This window comes from Athene noctua, chromosome 1 (genome assembly GCF_965140245.1).
Source record: "Athene noctua chromosome 1, bAthNoc1.hap1.1, whole genome shotgun sequence".
Lineage (NCBI taxonomy): Eukaryota > Metazoa > Chordata > Aves > Strigiformes > Strigidae > Athene > Athene noctua.
The window spans coordinates 148,250,461-148,266,338 of NC_134037.1; the positions used below are offsets into that span (position 1 = coordinate 148,250,461).

Consider the following 15,878-nt stretch of genomic DNA (forward strand, 5'->3'; position numbering starts at 1 on the left):
CCCGATCTCTTAATGCAATTCCGATTAAGCAGAGATGCATCCATCAAAACTTCGGGTTTGTTTTATTCCAAAAGCACCTCATTAAAAATGGCTTTAAAATATTATACATAGCTGCTTCAGTTTCTCAGACTGCTGCCTCTCCATCGTCTAAAAATACAAAACCAGAAAACCCCTTCCGCCCTCACACAGATCTTTTCCTCAGAAATCAGGCTACTTAGTACCCCACTTTGTTGGCTTTGGGGGCTGGGATAACCCAGGCACCAGGGCCCAGCCACGCTGCGAGGCCTCAACCTGAGCACGTACGTGTGTAGGGGCTCTTTGTGCTACTGCTCCTTGTAGTGTTTTCTGCCTATCTGATCCAAACTGACTGCAGAGGAGACCGCGAGCTGTCGCTACCGTTCTCTTCTGGTTACTGTGCTGCTTCCTAAGACTTGAGGTGGCTTTACCTCCAAGGGTCCTCACCTGGGAAGCAGTGGCCCTCCCAGGATCCTGTGCTGCTGCCCACACTCTTCCCAGTGCCTGTCTGGATGCCAGAGAAGATGCTGCTTCCTACCAAGCTTCTCGACTCAGGAGCCACAGAGCACTTCAGAAATTGTGCTCCTTCTGGGCCAAGCAGTCTGCAGTGGGGATAAATACAGTGAGCGCAAGCAACCCGTGACTGAATCTGAGTCAGCAATGTGAGGAGTAGCTGCCACTGTGTGACTGAAAACATTTCCTCAACCAGACTGAAGGAGATGAGGAAAGGAGTGTAACAGCTGTGGGAAAGAACAGCAAATACTGAAGCCAGCAGCTGTGTTACCAGCCTCAAAAAAAACCAACCCCAAAACCAACAAAACAACAAAAAAACAATCCTAGAAAGTTACAGAAGGGGATCAGAGCAGAGAATCTGTGAACATCTGGAAAAAAGAAGAGCCAAATCTAGCTCTGTGTATACTTTCTCTGGGTTTCTAAGGGCCCTAGAATGTCTGGCCAGTCAACCAGTGAGAGCTTGCTAAGAGGGGCTCAGTTCCACGTGGCTGTGCGGGCACCCAGCTCATGTCAGAGGATGAGCCGTCTTTGTCTCAGCTGTCCACTGTGTGCCCGTCCACTACTCAGGCTTAGTGCTGCAGCAACACCATCACTGCCTGCTGCTCCCCTCTGAGGTAGGTAGTTTAACCGTGCAAGGACCATTTGTCCTTTCGATGGCACATCTAAGCCTTGCCATTGACTTCTAAAACCTGACATGAACATTAAGCTCTAAGCTATCTAAAAAAGTTACCCCAGTAAAAAATCCCAGTACCTGCTTCTGTCACAGAGCACCTAACATCCCAAATACTGTCACACAGGTGAGAAAACATTGACCATTTGCCAAAAAAAAGGGGCATGTATCTCCCAGCTGGGTGTAGCTGTCAGTCTGTGTACCTAGCCCATGAGGACAGAGGACTTAGTATAAAGTCCAGTAAAACTAACCAAAAGGCTTCCCACTAACTGCATGGGATTTAGGATCATTCTGTAACTATGTCCTAAATGCTAACAACCCTCCTCCAGGAATGACAGTAACCACCCCATCAAATAGCCATAGTCCAACGTTCTAGTTAACATTCTCATGGCTAGAGTACAACTGTGTCCTGCTGTACAAGAGCAGTTTCAAAGTTAGCCTATTGCTGGTCCCCGCTGTACTAGTGTAAAGGATAAGAAGTCTGAGTGAACAAGAAAGAAGATATGCTATCTTCAGATTTCCACAGAGATCAATTTGAGCTGAAGAGAAAAACAGAGAAGTCTCTACAGTTCTGTTTTCAGCCATTCAGAAGTGATCTCGCTGTAGCTCTTCCTCCTTTTCACTTTGTAAGTCAAGGCTTGGGAATATTCAGACAGCAGATGCTCCCAGTAGCAAGAGACATCCTCCATCTGCAAGTGCTCGGTGATGAACTGGCGTCCCCTAGAGACACACAAGGCAGAGTCAGAACCAATTTCCATTTCCTACAAGAGTCTTTGGTTTTGTTTTATATGTATATCAACTTTCACTCTTCTGTGTTTCAAATGAGAAACAACATGCACTGCTTTGCACCATCTATTTTAATTTCACAACTTTCATTCATGCTCATAGCTCTGACAGTTGCAGTGCTTTTGTTATCCTCAAGATGGTATTTGTTATCTGGGATAATAAATATCAGATTTCACATCCCAAATACAGCCTGAGCAGCACTGGTGCCTGCTGCTTCAGAAGCCAGTCGCTGCCAGCCTGGATACATGATGCTTACAACCAGATGCAGTTCCCAGGGGTCAACCCACCTCACACCGAGACAAAAGCTCCCAATTTCTGATAGCTTTCAGTGGGGTTCCTGACATGGGTCACATATGAACCAAAGACCTAAGCATATCATCTTGTTCTCCGGTTCCCCCTGCTTGTTACGAGCTCTCCAACCCTCCTGCTGTTATTGCAGATCAGCTGTACTGCACCCTATTAATACTAGGCTGTCTTTGATAGGTAACCCCTTCAAAAGCTGCATAAGAAAATGCTTTGGAGGAAGACTGCCTGATAGCCAGAAAGGACACACAACTTACCGCTCTGAAATTTCTTGTGCTATGGCATCATTCTCCTTTACAAACTGCAACAGCTCCCTAAAACGAAGACCAAAAAAAAAAGCTGTGAAACTGCCAGCTCAATGGAAAACATTGTTCCTCAGCTTACTTTTTGCAGAGGATGAGATTAAGGATCTACAACTGAGCAAGGGACTGGTGCTCCTCATTTCAGAGCACAGAGGAAACCTGCCCTTCTCATCTGCTCTGTATCAGTTCTGGACAGCATGCTGAAATCTGGGAACCAACACATTTCTGGCCCAGTGATAAGTTCCTCTTCCCTCTTATCTGGGCTGCAGGGCCCGCTCGCAAGTCTAAGGGCCTAGCGCCTGCTTCTTTCAATCAGGGTGACAGACCTACATACTCCAGTGGAACTGTACTCTCCAAGTAATAGAAGCAAAGGATTCTTTGGGGGCAATAATAAATAGAAAAGAACGTGACCTCCAAGAGCTTTTGCCTGATGCCAAGGAGTGGAGGCACTTCTTGGTGTAATACAAACCAAACCGCCTTCCCAAACACAGCAGTGTTCTCCTGTGGCATGCAGTGCTCCGCTGAGCACACCCGGCCTCGCACCTGACGTCAGAGAGGTCTGATCGGACTGGGATGTAGTGCACCCAAGGCTTCAGCTGAGGGTAGAAGAACTCCAACCACTCTTCTCCAACGTGAAAGACAAGTGAACCGCATAAGAAAAGATGTTTCAACCGGAAACTGGCAGCTACTCCCCGGAAATTAAACAGATACCTTTAAAAGGATAAGGAAGGAGAGGGACCTGATTACGCTTGCCATTTTATGGGGAAACGCACTAAGAAACCGTACTCTGAGTAGCAGTCAACCTTCCCTCACAGGTAGCAGCTTGGGGGGCGGTTTCCCTCACACTGAGCTATGCACCAGTCGCTAAAACAAAGGGAAGACATTTAATGGAAGCTCCTCGTAGGAAAAGGGAGCTGAAATTAAGGATGTTCTAGGTGAGTTTCTGCTGTCTTCAAAACTGAGGGAGAAAATCAAGGCATGAGGCTCTAATTCTGACAAAGACACCTGTCCACGCCAAACCAAAGGAGGCTTCACGCACACCTGCTGACGAGGCACAGGGTCACAGCGGGGATGCTGATCGCATGACCCTACACTTCAGAGACTCTGTTACCATGAGGAGATTCTTTCCAGTTCCCTATTGTCTTGCAGTGAGCTTTTCTGTTCATTGTTCTGCTTTGCCACATCTATCTCAGTTGGTTTGTTTTTTGCTTTTTTTCCTCTGGGATTCTGCTTTAATCTAATTGTTTTGTATTAACTTGGGAATGCAACCCTAGGAGGTTAAACAGGCTAGCACACAACAGATGGACTTTGCAGATAACAAAGAATCCACAATTTTGTTTTCAGTATTTTCTGCCAAGTTAGTAAAGTGGGCTTGACTGGGGGCGGATTTCTCTTAGCAAACTGTATCTCAGAGGGATGCTTGTTTGCTTACTTGCCTTTTTTTTTTTTTAAACCCACATTTCTCCAATTATATGGAAAGCTGTTTTTCCTGTGGGTAAAACCCCTCAGTACATATAACTAATCTTTGAAGTGAAACATTTTGGGCTGGGGGAAGGGAGTTTTTCCCTTTAATGAAGCTATTTTGGGCACGATGGGGATTATGTATTATATATAGTGGGCGAGATGGGAATTATAGCTAAACTTAGTTCAGCAGTAAGTGACAAGGAGTACATCTGATATTATTTTGCATTCTTTGTATTACCTAGGAGTTCAAGGCAGGGATGAGGGGCTCATTGTGTTAGGAACTCAACAGATACATGCAGAGGTGCAACAGGAACAGTGGTCTGAAGCGAGTACATGCCTCTGTCCAGTTCCAGACACAGCTCCCACCACCCGTGACCTCAGCCAAGACACTGAGTGCTGCTCTCAGCCAGCCCGCTATAGCACCTACACTGAAGGAAGCAGCGAGAAGTTCATGTTGACCCTGTCAGACCCTGGGCTACAACAAAAGCATGTGAGAGTGTCTCAGCCTCTACTATACGAGGGGCTTAGGAGGCGTCAAAGTTGGGAAGTCTACGTGTAACAGAAGGGAGAAATCTGGGCAACAGTCTAGTGAAATATAAAATGAAACAAGTCAATCACATTCGCACAAAAACACAGATCCAGCCAAATGACCAAGTTCCTGTATCAGCAGATTCTCAACTGGCAGAATTGTAACTAAGTAATTTTAAAGCAAAAGAAAAAGCAAAACATCAAATATACAAGTGCATACACACTAAACATTTATATTTTTTACACAGAAACCCACAAGAATATTACACCAAAACCCCCTCCCTGAAGTAGTTAAAAAATAAAAAAAAATTTCTCCCAAACAATATACAAAGTATAAATCAATACTATATTTGCTCAATCATATTTCACGTTCCCTCTTTATTACATACACCCAGTGGCAACATTTGTCCCAGTATGCATATGAAGACATGATTCCTTAGTTCCTTATCTCTTTGAAGACAGCAATGCTATCACTGTAGCACCAAAAAATAAATTTTCAACACACAGCTTGGTAAAGAAATATAAAGAAAAACTGACAGAAAGTCTTTCTGATTAAAAAAAAATAGAATAAAATTTTATATCTATATGTTTATTAGCAATCTAAGGCATTTACTTTCCCCAAAGCATTTATTTCTCCTGACCCAACAGGGGAAAGCTGATACTGAAAGAGACCATGCTAAGCAAACAGATTTAACTGCCTTATGTCTGTTTACAAGCTTTCTTATCTGCAAGGAGCTGGTTGCAGGAATTAGACCTTAAAATAAAATGAGACCTTACACCATGCAAGGAAAGAAATAACCCACAGCCCTTGAACAGCTTTACTATTCAAAACTCTTACTTGTATTTGCAGTGATCAACCAGTGGAATTTCCTTTGCAGGAGGCTTCCCTAAAGTGTCCTTAAAATAAAATTAAAAAAAAAAAAATCAGTAAGCTTTACATGGTGATTTCATATTTGTTTTCCTTCTCAGTTAGAAACAAAGCTGAAGTCTCAAAACCCGCCATTCCCACTTCTGAGAAAATCTTCTCTGGTGGGCTTTTAGAAGTATTATGAAGAATTCCCAGCCCTTCAAACAAGGAAAAAAAAAATCAGTAAATTACACACTGCTTGTAAGCAAACGCCAGCACAAACACATTAAATGATAATGTTGAGTTGGCAGCTACAGAGTGGAAAACAGCTTGGGACAATGGACTGTGTGGAGCCAAGTGTAACCGGATTAGCCAAGACTGTCTGGAGAAAGATGGACTGCAGACTAAATATGGAACTAAAAAGTTATCAGCGTTATCCGAAAGTTATCAACAACAAGCCCAAGAAACAGAGATGGCAGAAAAAGGTTTAAAAAGACTGACAACACCACACAGGCAGCTCAGGGCTAGAAGAGGACGAGTTAGCTCATTTTGTTGTAATGGAAGAGGAGGGGATTGGCAGGGATTCATTTTCTTACGTGTGCTGGTTTCCTTGAACAAAAAGTGTAGATGGAAGAAAAATGTTTGGCCTGCCAGGCTCTAGAGACTCCTTCCTTTCATCTGTCAGAGAGGTGCAGCCATTAAGGGAACTACAAGCCTCCCCCACTCTAGAGGGCCACCCACAACCCTCCAACAAGATGCTTCTCAATCATCAAAGCCATCTTGCAATGCCACCCTTTCTGGCCTTCACACTCAGGAGACAGACAACACCCACACACCTTCTCAGATTTCCAAGCCTGGTTTTTAGTGTACTCAGCATCAACAAGTTCTGGGTTTTCTCGGGACAGCAGAATGAGGGGATCTCTCTCAGGGCTCGTTCTACAAAAGAAATGCTATCAGTAATTGCCAATCTACATGACCCAACACAGCTAACGAACAACCAGACTCAAATCCGACTCTGCCGCTTTAGAAGGCTGACCTCCCTTATGTGCCCCAAAAACATCAGGTACCTACGATACAGTGTAATTCTGTCCAAGGGTAAATTAGCAGAAGAGAATGAGTTATGTATACTGAAATGATTTGAGGCCACAATTCTTTATTCACTTACTAAATATTTAATAGTATTATTTAAGCAATTCCCATGACAAATCAGCAGAGATTTTGCTTCCCTCAGGCTTTACCCTGATGGGTGCCAAATACTTTAACTCCCTTCTAAGTCAGAGAGAACTAAGAGTTGCTAAGCACCTTCAGTGCTGATCCCTCCAACACTAATTTAAAACACTACTCATACACAAGGTTATGACATCCCTGAGGCTCACTCATCATCATCTCCTGAGCCTACCTAGTAAGATATCAAATCCTTCCCTACTGGGGATGGGGGAGGAACAAAGTATTGGGTTTAACATTGTTTTCAAACTCTCCCTGGAGAGAGGGCAAAAATAATCTACTCTCTTACTCCCCCCCACCTCAGGTAACGTAAAGCAAGAATGCTTTCAATTCAGTGGAGCACTTGCATAGCAAATAATGCATTCACACTGGCAAGAAGCAAGCACATCAATATCAAATCTTTAAATTTGTATCATGCACCTGCAGTTCTCTTCACAGAACAAAACAAGCTGGTTCCTAGTGTGACAGTTTTATTCATTAAGAGATAATGTAGCAACTCTGTCACAACTTCTGTTTCCAATATTAGAATTATAATAAACTAGTTGTAAATGGCAGTTCTTACGGAGAATCACTAATGGTGAAATACTGCTGTACAAAATGTCTCGCTTCCCTTTTAAAAAATACATTCTGGGTCACACTTGTTTAGGTCTTAGAGATACAGATATTTCTGCATACAGACCACTGTCACAGCATATGCTGGTAGAATCTCCTGTTACAGAAAAATATGCTCACCTGGATCCTCGGAAATATCCTTTAGAGATTTTTTTCATCCATGGCCATTTTTCTGCAGATCTGAAAATATTGTTTATACATGGCAATAAATTATTTAATATAACCATGAAAGAGCACTCTCATCAGTTTTCACAGCATGATCTCTTTGTATTATTCTTCATTTTTGATGGAAATCACTTTCTTCATTATAGCAGAAAAAACTCTCAGCCAGGTCCAATGAAACAGGTTTTCCTGTGAATATTGTATTTAAGGCAACATGATATAGGCTACTTTTCTGAATACCTTTCAGCCAAAGCAATGAATTACTAACAACCCCCTCACTAAACCTTTAAGGGTATTAAAATTTATGTAAAGTTTGAATCCACTTTTTGTACTGTTGCTTTATTTTTCTGTACTTCACTGAATACAGATAGTGCAAAATGACTGAAGTTTCTAACCACTGCCATTTCCCATTAATAAAACTCCAAAACAAAAACAAACAAAAAAACCCCCGTCTGGTGTTTTGCATTTAAAACACAGGGGTTCATTGTTTTGCCAAATAACATTCACTTTAAAATCTAGGTAAGTCCTTCAAAATAACTGTTCACGTGGTTTATTTCTGTCAGTCCAGTCACTCTGGGGAACATTTTGTTGTACTTTTCTGTTGCACCTGGCTTGACATAAAGGTTCTGATCCCCTACTGATCTGCGCAGGTCAAGCTTTGCATCTGCTCGTAACCCAGTGACACAAGTGGGGTTCACTGAGAAAGCGAGGATAAGCAAATGCTTTGGACCTTCATTATAATCGATTACATTAGGCTTCAGCTATGATTAGTCCTATAGATCTTCAGATTTTGAAGAGGGAATCATTCAACCTTGCATTCTGATGTCAAGTGATTGACATCAAGGTAGCTTTCTTGTTATGTGTCTATGCTCACTCACTGTTGCACACTTTGTCACTCTCCATGAGTAACAACCCCTTATTCTGCTCATAGTCAAAGATGCTGCTAAAAGACCCCCCCATCAGAAATGTCTTCTGTCTTACTCTCAGCCCAGTAATGACTCTTTATTCTTGGGAATGACTCCAGGTTTCTCTACTGCACAGTAATACTCAAGTAAAAGCAGATCTAAAGAAGGCTTTCCTTTACCCTTCCAGAAGCTTAAACAAACATCCTGGATCATCCCTGCAGTGAAAAAACCACAGCTCCTAGAGAAGTAGTTGGAAACAAAGGAAAATATTTCCATGTGTCAGGGGAGATTTCTGCAGGCAAAAGATAACTGCTACTTTATTGACAAACCTTATCTCACCAAAAATGATAGTAATCTGGCCCCGACAGCATGAAGAGTATGTATACTTTGTCCTCTGCATTCCTCACAAAAGTGTTGGAAACAGAGAAGCTAATTGTAACTTCTAGTTACATCATCCAAGGTTTCCATGGAGAATTCTTATACAGCAGTTAGTCTTTATGTAGTTAATGAGAGGCTGCAGGACAGATCACAGGCCAAGAGACCTATGGTCTTAGACTTCAACATTGGCTCAGTGCTGTCCAGTACTAGATGGCTTTTACTCTGAGTTTGTCTACCATTAAACCTCCCCACATACATAACCATTTCCAAAACATACCTTCTGAGGTCCTCTCTCATGAGGTCCCAGCGCCCTAAACCTGTTGGGTAAATCGGCCAGACAGCTGGTCCTCCTTCCCAAAACGTCCAGGCAGGATACATGATATCATTGTATTCAGGTGTCTTTAGAAAAAGGAGAGTAAGGTAAGAATAAGAGTAATATCTATTTCAGTTTATTGACTGAGCCCATCAGTAATGAACGTCCCTTCTAGGAGTTCTGTCGGCTTTCCCTGTTATTGTTCCATAAGCAGTTGTAAGAGCTTTGCACTGCTGCTGGGGTTCAAATGATGACAACCCAATATTTAAATTTTTCAATTACTTTTAAAAAACACTATGTCTTGCATGACAACACAGGACTTCCATGTCAGAAAAGAACAAAAGAGGTCCATGATACAGCTGATAAGTAAATAGTGAAAGACCTGAGCTCCACTCACCTTTCTAAAGACTTGTGCCTATGTGTAGCCACAAGTGTTTTCTACTGATGGTAAGTTAAGCGGCATTATTATCTCCTCAGAGGCACTTATAGACACCTTGACATTTAGGTTTCCAACACTTCAGTTCATTTCAGCCTTCCTAGAGATCACTTAACAATTCAATGCAACAAGTATCCAGGTCATGTAACAATTTCAGTTCCTCACTCTTACTTGTATGCTTAAATCCCCATACAATCAGAGCGAAGACCAGCAAAGATGGAGGCAGACTCTTTTCAGAAATGCAGAGACAGACTGAGGCAACAGGCTTTGATTACAAGAAGGGAAAATACTGGGAAACATGTTTTCATTCTGACAGAGACACTGTCTGTGTACACCCTGTCCTCAGGGGTGCTCAGATCTGGGCAGGACACAGCCAGGAGCACCATGATCTAGTTGGTCCTGCTCCAAACAACGTGCTGGACTGGGAGACCTGAGATTCCTTCCAACTTAAGTGGCTGTGTGCTTCTATGATCAGCTCCTTCTCAGTCTTGTTGTAAACAGGCATTGATAACAAACCATGACATCTCCACCACCACCCCAGGGTTGGCCTTCTGAGAGGCAGAATAGGACAATCCTTCAATCCCTTATACTTTCAGCCATAGATAGCACCCTGGACCGGCATCCTGGAGCCTTCCTAACACCGGCTGGTTAAATGTGAGCTGTGCCTGGGTCACTAAGTTTCAGTTAAGGACAGAGCTGAGGTTACAGTTCAGATACTGGACAACGATGACCAGACAACTCAGTTTCTTGCACCCAGGGGCAGGATGAATACAGCTGCAAATATTAAAATTCTGCAACCTGCTCTGCTTCGGTTTGGGTTCTGCTGGCTAGAGTTAAGGCTGTGCAATGGTCAAGAGGCAAAACAGCTAGCTTTACTACCACACCTGGCAGTAAACATGGTTATTCAATGACAGTGCTTGCAATGCTGCACTGAAATTCTAGAGAGTTTTATGACAGCTGGGGACTAGGCAATAGTTATGGATCATATTATGGTTTAGACTTCATGAGCTGAAGAGCTAGTCAGAGTACGATGTTACAAGTTAGCAGAAACAGAATAGGGCCTGAACTAGAAAGGGCAAGTGGTTTATTGCTTCTTTTTTCATCTTACTGTATGCTGGGCTTCAGCCAAGAACAGATCATGACCAGGGTTAGGTAGCGAGGGTGCAGGGTTTGGGCACATTGGGTGTACACTACGGCAAAGCAAGATTGGCTGAAGCTTGAGGCGTCACGGTATTTTGCTGGAAAGGATGAGACACTACACTGCAGTCAGGTTTAATGACGGGAGAGGCAGGAAAACACACAGGAGGGCTCTCAAGTCTGGGAACAGAGAAGCAGAAAGTCGATGTCTCTATGCGTGCACGTGCCTCTGCATGTGTGTGCATGTTTGCAGATGGAAAAGGGGAAAAGGGTTCACAGGAGACAGCAGTATTACAGAAAAGAAAATAAGAAACACTTACCTGTGGTACCAAAAAAGAAGATTAGAATAGTCACGTTACATGAAATTTACTGTATGACAGTTGACTGATGATCAAAAATCCTTAACAACACTGATAAACTATGGCTACAATTTTAACAGAGGCACCGTAGCAAATGACAGCTATGCTGGCATATATCCCATCCAGCTGTGCATCATTCCGCTGTGGCAGAGGTACATTTTTTGACCTGTAAGAGGAGCTAATGAGGGGAAAAACCATTCTATTGAATAAATCTGCAAGTCTGCCTGCCAGAAAACTGGAAGCAAAAGGAAACATAAAGAACAAAAAAAGAGCAAGCAATTCTGACACACAGAAAGTCTGTGGGGAACCATCCTGAAAAATACATTCCCAAGAGGAAGGAGGACACACACGTGTCAGAAATGCTCAGCTTTTAAAGATGCGCGCACCTTACTGAAGGAGAAGACTGGGATAATAGGTTTCATCCACTTGGGGACCTGGGGGTAGTCTCGCACATTGATCACCATTTCCATGTCAGGGAGGCGGTTGATGATCTCCAGAAGGAAGTGCTCAACTCCACTGCACCTGTGGTGAAATGACATATGGCAAAGAGCTGTTAGAAGAAGGCAGAATCGTGCAGTCTCCTGCAGGTCTTTCTCTCTGAGCAGGAGCAGAAGAGACAGTAAGCCTGAGCCATACCATGATGCAGGTTGGGAACTGCCTATAGCAGCCTCTAAGCCCCAGTGTAGTACAGACACCAGTGAAGCAACCCATCCTGTTAAATCTGGCCTGATCTGCAGCTTTCTCTGGGATCCCACAACCAACCAACCAACCAACCAACCCACCCACCCACCCTTTGTACACTGAACTGCAAAAATGACACTCACCTCTTGCCACATTTAAGCTTCATACATAATTTTCTAGGCTCCTGGTCTGATAAGGAATTGAGACCTCCAAAATATCACTGTGCTCAAGGACTTTCAACTTGGCAGATTTGGAAGTACTCCTGTGTCCCAGCTAGGGAGACACGATCCTCTGCACAGCCTCTTACCTCGCAGGGAACAAGCAGTCCTGCTCACGGTACAATTTGTTCTTAATGATTTGGTAGTGTGTCCCCAGCTTCCGGCTCACCACATCTGATATGATCTCCTTGGAAATGCCATCTCGAAAAGGAGACAGGTCCTGTTTCCAGACACTGAAACAAAACAATCAGCCATTATTATGTACAATAGAGAGGATACTCTGCATTAAATTACTGCAGCATACAGAACAGACTTTTAGCTAAAACAAGCTCTGTGTAGCTTCCAGGAGCTCTGCTACATGTGGCACAACAGAGAATTTAATTTAAGTCGCTTGGAAGAGCTACTGCTCAAGAGACTCAATGGTCCAAGCTTCACTCATTGACTACCTATACATGGTTTGCCTGAACAAGCCCAGCACAGGACTCAGGCTAAATCAACATGGACAACTCTAGTTACTCTCCCAGAAAGGACCTTACATACCCTGGCAGATTATGGGTAAAAGTCTTCAGCTACCCTAACCTATGAGTTGCAAAGCTTGTGCTTTGGCCTTCCATGAACAACGGGCCACACCAAGACCAAATTCCTCACACAGTGTCATGCTATTTAGACATTACAAAAGAAGGTAAGAGTCTAGTTGCAAGGAACAGCATCGCCCAGTAATGCTGAGTGCAGTGAAAGGCAGCACAGAAGGACAGGCCTATGTAGCGCATGTTCTGTGACATCTGCATATCACCAGTGAGCTCCAGGAATGCAGTACAAAAACAAAACTAACAAATATAATAAAGTACAGGAGAAGGATGTAGTTTATATAAATTTAGTCTAAAGATCTTCAGATCTAACGGTTTGGAGCATTTACCGAACCCTGTCAAAACTGTAACAGCCATGAAGACACCCTCCCCACTTTTTGGTAGACACCGCATCAGTGCCTTAGTTTAATACAACACTGTCAGAGTGATCCACCTGTGGGGATGGTCAAACACCAGTACAGGTTGCCCAGAGAGGCTGCAGAGTTTCTATTCAAAATATGATTGGACACGGTCCTGGCAACCCTGCTTGAGCAGAACTGGACTTGAAGATCTCAAGAGGTCCCCTCCAACCTCCAGGATTCTGCTATTTTGTAATCAGGTAGAAAACAGTAAAACTACATTTAAAAATTGTCACTGAGCAGATGGGATGACCACAGGATAAGCAGTCTGGCAGGGATGCAAATGTAATGAGCTTGCGAACAGGAAGAAAGGTGCAGTTTTATGGCACATCCATGTCATAGTAACCTAAGTGACAACTAAAAGGTAGCAACAATCAAGGTGGGACCTTCAGTCCTTGGCCACAAAAATCACAAAAGACCAGAAATAAGTAGAATCTGTTATACGGGGAAAAGTACTGGCTTTCAGTGTTCCGCTGAGTATTTACATACCTTCAAATCAGCTACCAAAATGAATGAAGCTTCTTAAGGGTCATACAGCATACATGCTGTATTATCTTCCTGGATTCTTTTGTAACACCTGTCACCATAGCAGCGCCTCTTACCAACCCTTCAGTGAACTACTGCTTCAGTGAAAACGAGGTTTTGAGACCCACAGCAACCATAACTTCATGTTACTGTCAACTATCACGTTCTGAAGCAGATTTGGAAGTTGTAACCACTTGGGAAAGCATTCTACCCAAAGGTAGGCAGGAGATAGTAGAGAGTATGTTTAAAAATTAGGAGATTTCTTTAGCCTGTATCCGAATTGGAACTTAGGGAAAAGACTAGAAGGCTAAACTAAAAGAGATTTTTCCTCATTAATATTTCTAGAGCAATGAAGATCAAAAACTGAAAACAGAGTGTACAAACACTTGCCCAATATGACTCATCTAATATTAAAGGCCAATATAGCACTCAATCTCACCCCCAAAATGAGTGAGCATATCTGGTACTTTTAAACAGGAGGCTTAAAGTTGGGCATCAGTGTTTCTGCATTTGGAGTCCTAATCCTAAAGGCAGAAGAATATGTTGATTCTTCACTGAATTGCCTCTTCTCTTTTAAATAAAAATGCCGCTTAAAGCTATCAAAAAACCCAGCCCTATAATCCCTGGATATATGGCAATGATGACCTACGCACCTGTAATGTACACCACACCACAGCTGTGTTCCATCAGTATGAACAGAAAGGAAGTTTGGTTTGGTTATGCCTAGAAGACAGATGAGCTTGCACTTGTACTGCCTACAGTGGTCTTGCATCACATCTAAGCCTCTAGCTCTTCAATTAAATTCACTGTAGGAAGATCAGGCCAGCATTTCAAGTCAGAGTACTAGCATTATGCATAATGCTCCATAGTCATCAAAAAAAGTAAACAGGACTGGTGTCTTCCTGAATGAGCTCCTCTTGGATCACACTTTGGTCTCGTGAAAATCAGGTAGATAAATATCTATCATCACTCCCATTCTCAGAAGCAGTGAGCTCGATTCCCTAGAAAGAGCGCTAAGAAGTACAGCACACTATCACACCAAATGAATCTGTGTTCTGAAACAATCTTTCTTAATCTAGCTATTTAGAATATTTTACACATACTTGCTTTCTTCCACTTTTAAAAGCCCATGAGAAAGATTTGTTGGCAACACTGCACTAAGAGAGAAGGCAGAAGTGTATTGTTAAGACAGACACGTCACCAGCTATGAGTATGCTCATATTCAGCATGATCATGTGTGAAATGCTGACACAGTGTATGTTCAATCACAGAGGACAACAAGGAGTGTGATCAGCTTGTGAGTGCACACACCTTCTATTGGAACTATGGATGTCAACCTGTTTCACACAATGCTGTTAATAACCTCCTCCTTGCAAGCACCATGTCCTGCAACGGCTACAGATGTGATACCTTAGCACCCAAATATTGTCTAGCTAATTTCCAACCATCGGTTGCCATCAGCGATGACAAAAGTCTTTCCTCTCATGCCCAGAGGCCTGTGCAGTCAAAAGGAAGCCAGTCTCTCACCTTTGGTGGCAGCTGCAATTCTCCTTTACACACGGCTTATAGACTTCCAGGGCTTTCTTAATTTGGTCAGTTATTGTTTTCCATTTGGCATCTAAAACACACAGGAAGGAAAAGTCAAAGGAATTAATTCATTGAACTATAAGAACAAGTAGCAGGGGCTGAACAGCATGTCTGGTCTGGCTGGCAACAGGGTTGCACCAAAGTCCCACATCACACTCGGGACCTGCTCCAGCCCACGCAGCTCAACGCGGGCATGCCTACAGCAAGCGGGGGAAAGAAAAGCCCTCAGGGGCAAGGAGAAGGGCCACCCAAGCTCGGGGGGCCGGGGAGGGGGCAGTGTGTCGGGCACCCCGTGACGGGCCCCGAGCCGAAAGGGAAGCCAGGAGGGGCCCACAGGGTGCCGGGGGAGCTGCCCGGCCGGAGGAGGCGGCGGCAAGACTCCCGCGGCGGCCCCTCAGGACGCGCGGGTTTCCTCCCGCCCGGGCCACCCATCATCGCCGCCAGGCCGCGAAGCCGCGTCCCGTTCCCCATCCCCCGCAACGCCCTCACGGCCGGGCGACGCTCACCTGCCGGCCCGCCCGCCGCAACCAGCTCCAGCCGCCACAGAAAGGCCGCCGCCAGCACCCACAGGGCCAGCGCCGCCCGCCCCATGCCGCCGCCAGCACTGCCCTGCGCATGCGCGACCCGCCGCCGGCCGCCGAGGGTGGGCGGTGACGCCCCGAGCAAAGATGGCGGCCGCCGCCGCCAGCCCCGCACAAAGATGGCGGCGCCAGGAGCCGGCGCCGTGCCGCGGCGCTGATGGGAGCTGTAGTTCCCGCGGCGGCGCAGTGGCGGCGCTGCCCGTCCCCGAGCAAGGGCGCTGTGTGGGGAGACCCCCGCGGGGCCGCGTCGGGACCGCAGGCGGCTTTTGTAGCTTACGAAAATCAAGGCACTGGCCTGGGGGAACCTACAGTTGATGGGGACTGTGCTGAAAAAATACCCGCTGCCC

At 44.5% G+C, this 15,878-nt stretch overlaps 1 protein-coding gene across 2 annotated transcripts; it reads right to left on the minus strand.

The window, feature by feature from the left end:
• Window positions 1–43: 43 nt before the first annotated feature.
• On the minus strand, window positions 44–15,559 carry POGLUT1 (protein O-glucosyltransferase 1). 2 transcript variants are annotated; one of them, XM_074900740.1, is made up of 11 exons: window positions 15,457–15,559; window positions 14,891–14,981; window positions 11,943–12,086; window positions 11,341–11,476; window positions 8,987–9,108; window positions 7,385–7,444; window positions 6,265–6,364; window positions 5,420–5,478; window positions 3,133–3,300; window positions 2,545–2,601; window positions 44–1,918 (listed from the first exon to the last, which is right to left on the minus strand). In XM_074900740.1, the coding sequence occupies exons 1-11, from the start codon at window positions 15,539–15,541 to the stop codon at window positions 1,762–1,764; spliced, it is 1,179 nt and encodes a 392-aa protein (XP_074756841.1). In that variant the 5' UTR covers window positions 15,542–15,559; the 3' UTR covers window positions 44–1,761. The 2 variants fall into 2 exon arrangements, with proteins under 2 accessions (XP_074756841.1, XP_074756852.1); XM_074900751.1 differs by having other exon boundaries at window positions 15,469–15,541.
• Between the last annotated feature and the right edge of the window lie 319 nt (window positions 15,560–15,878).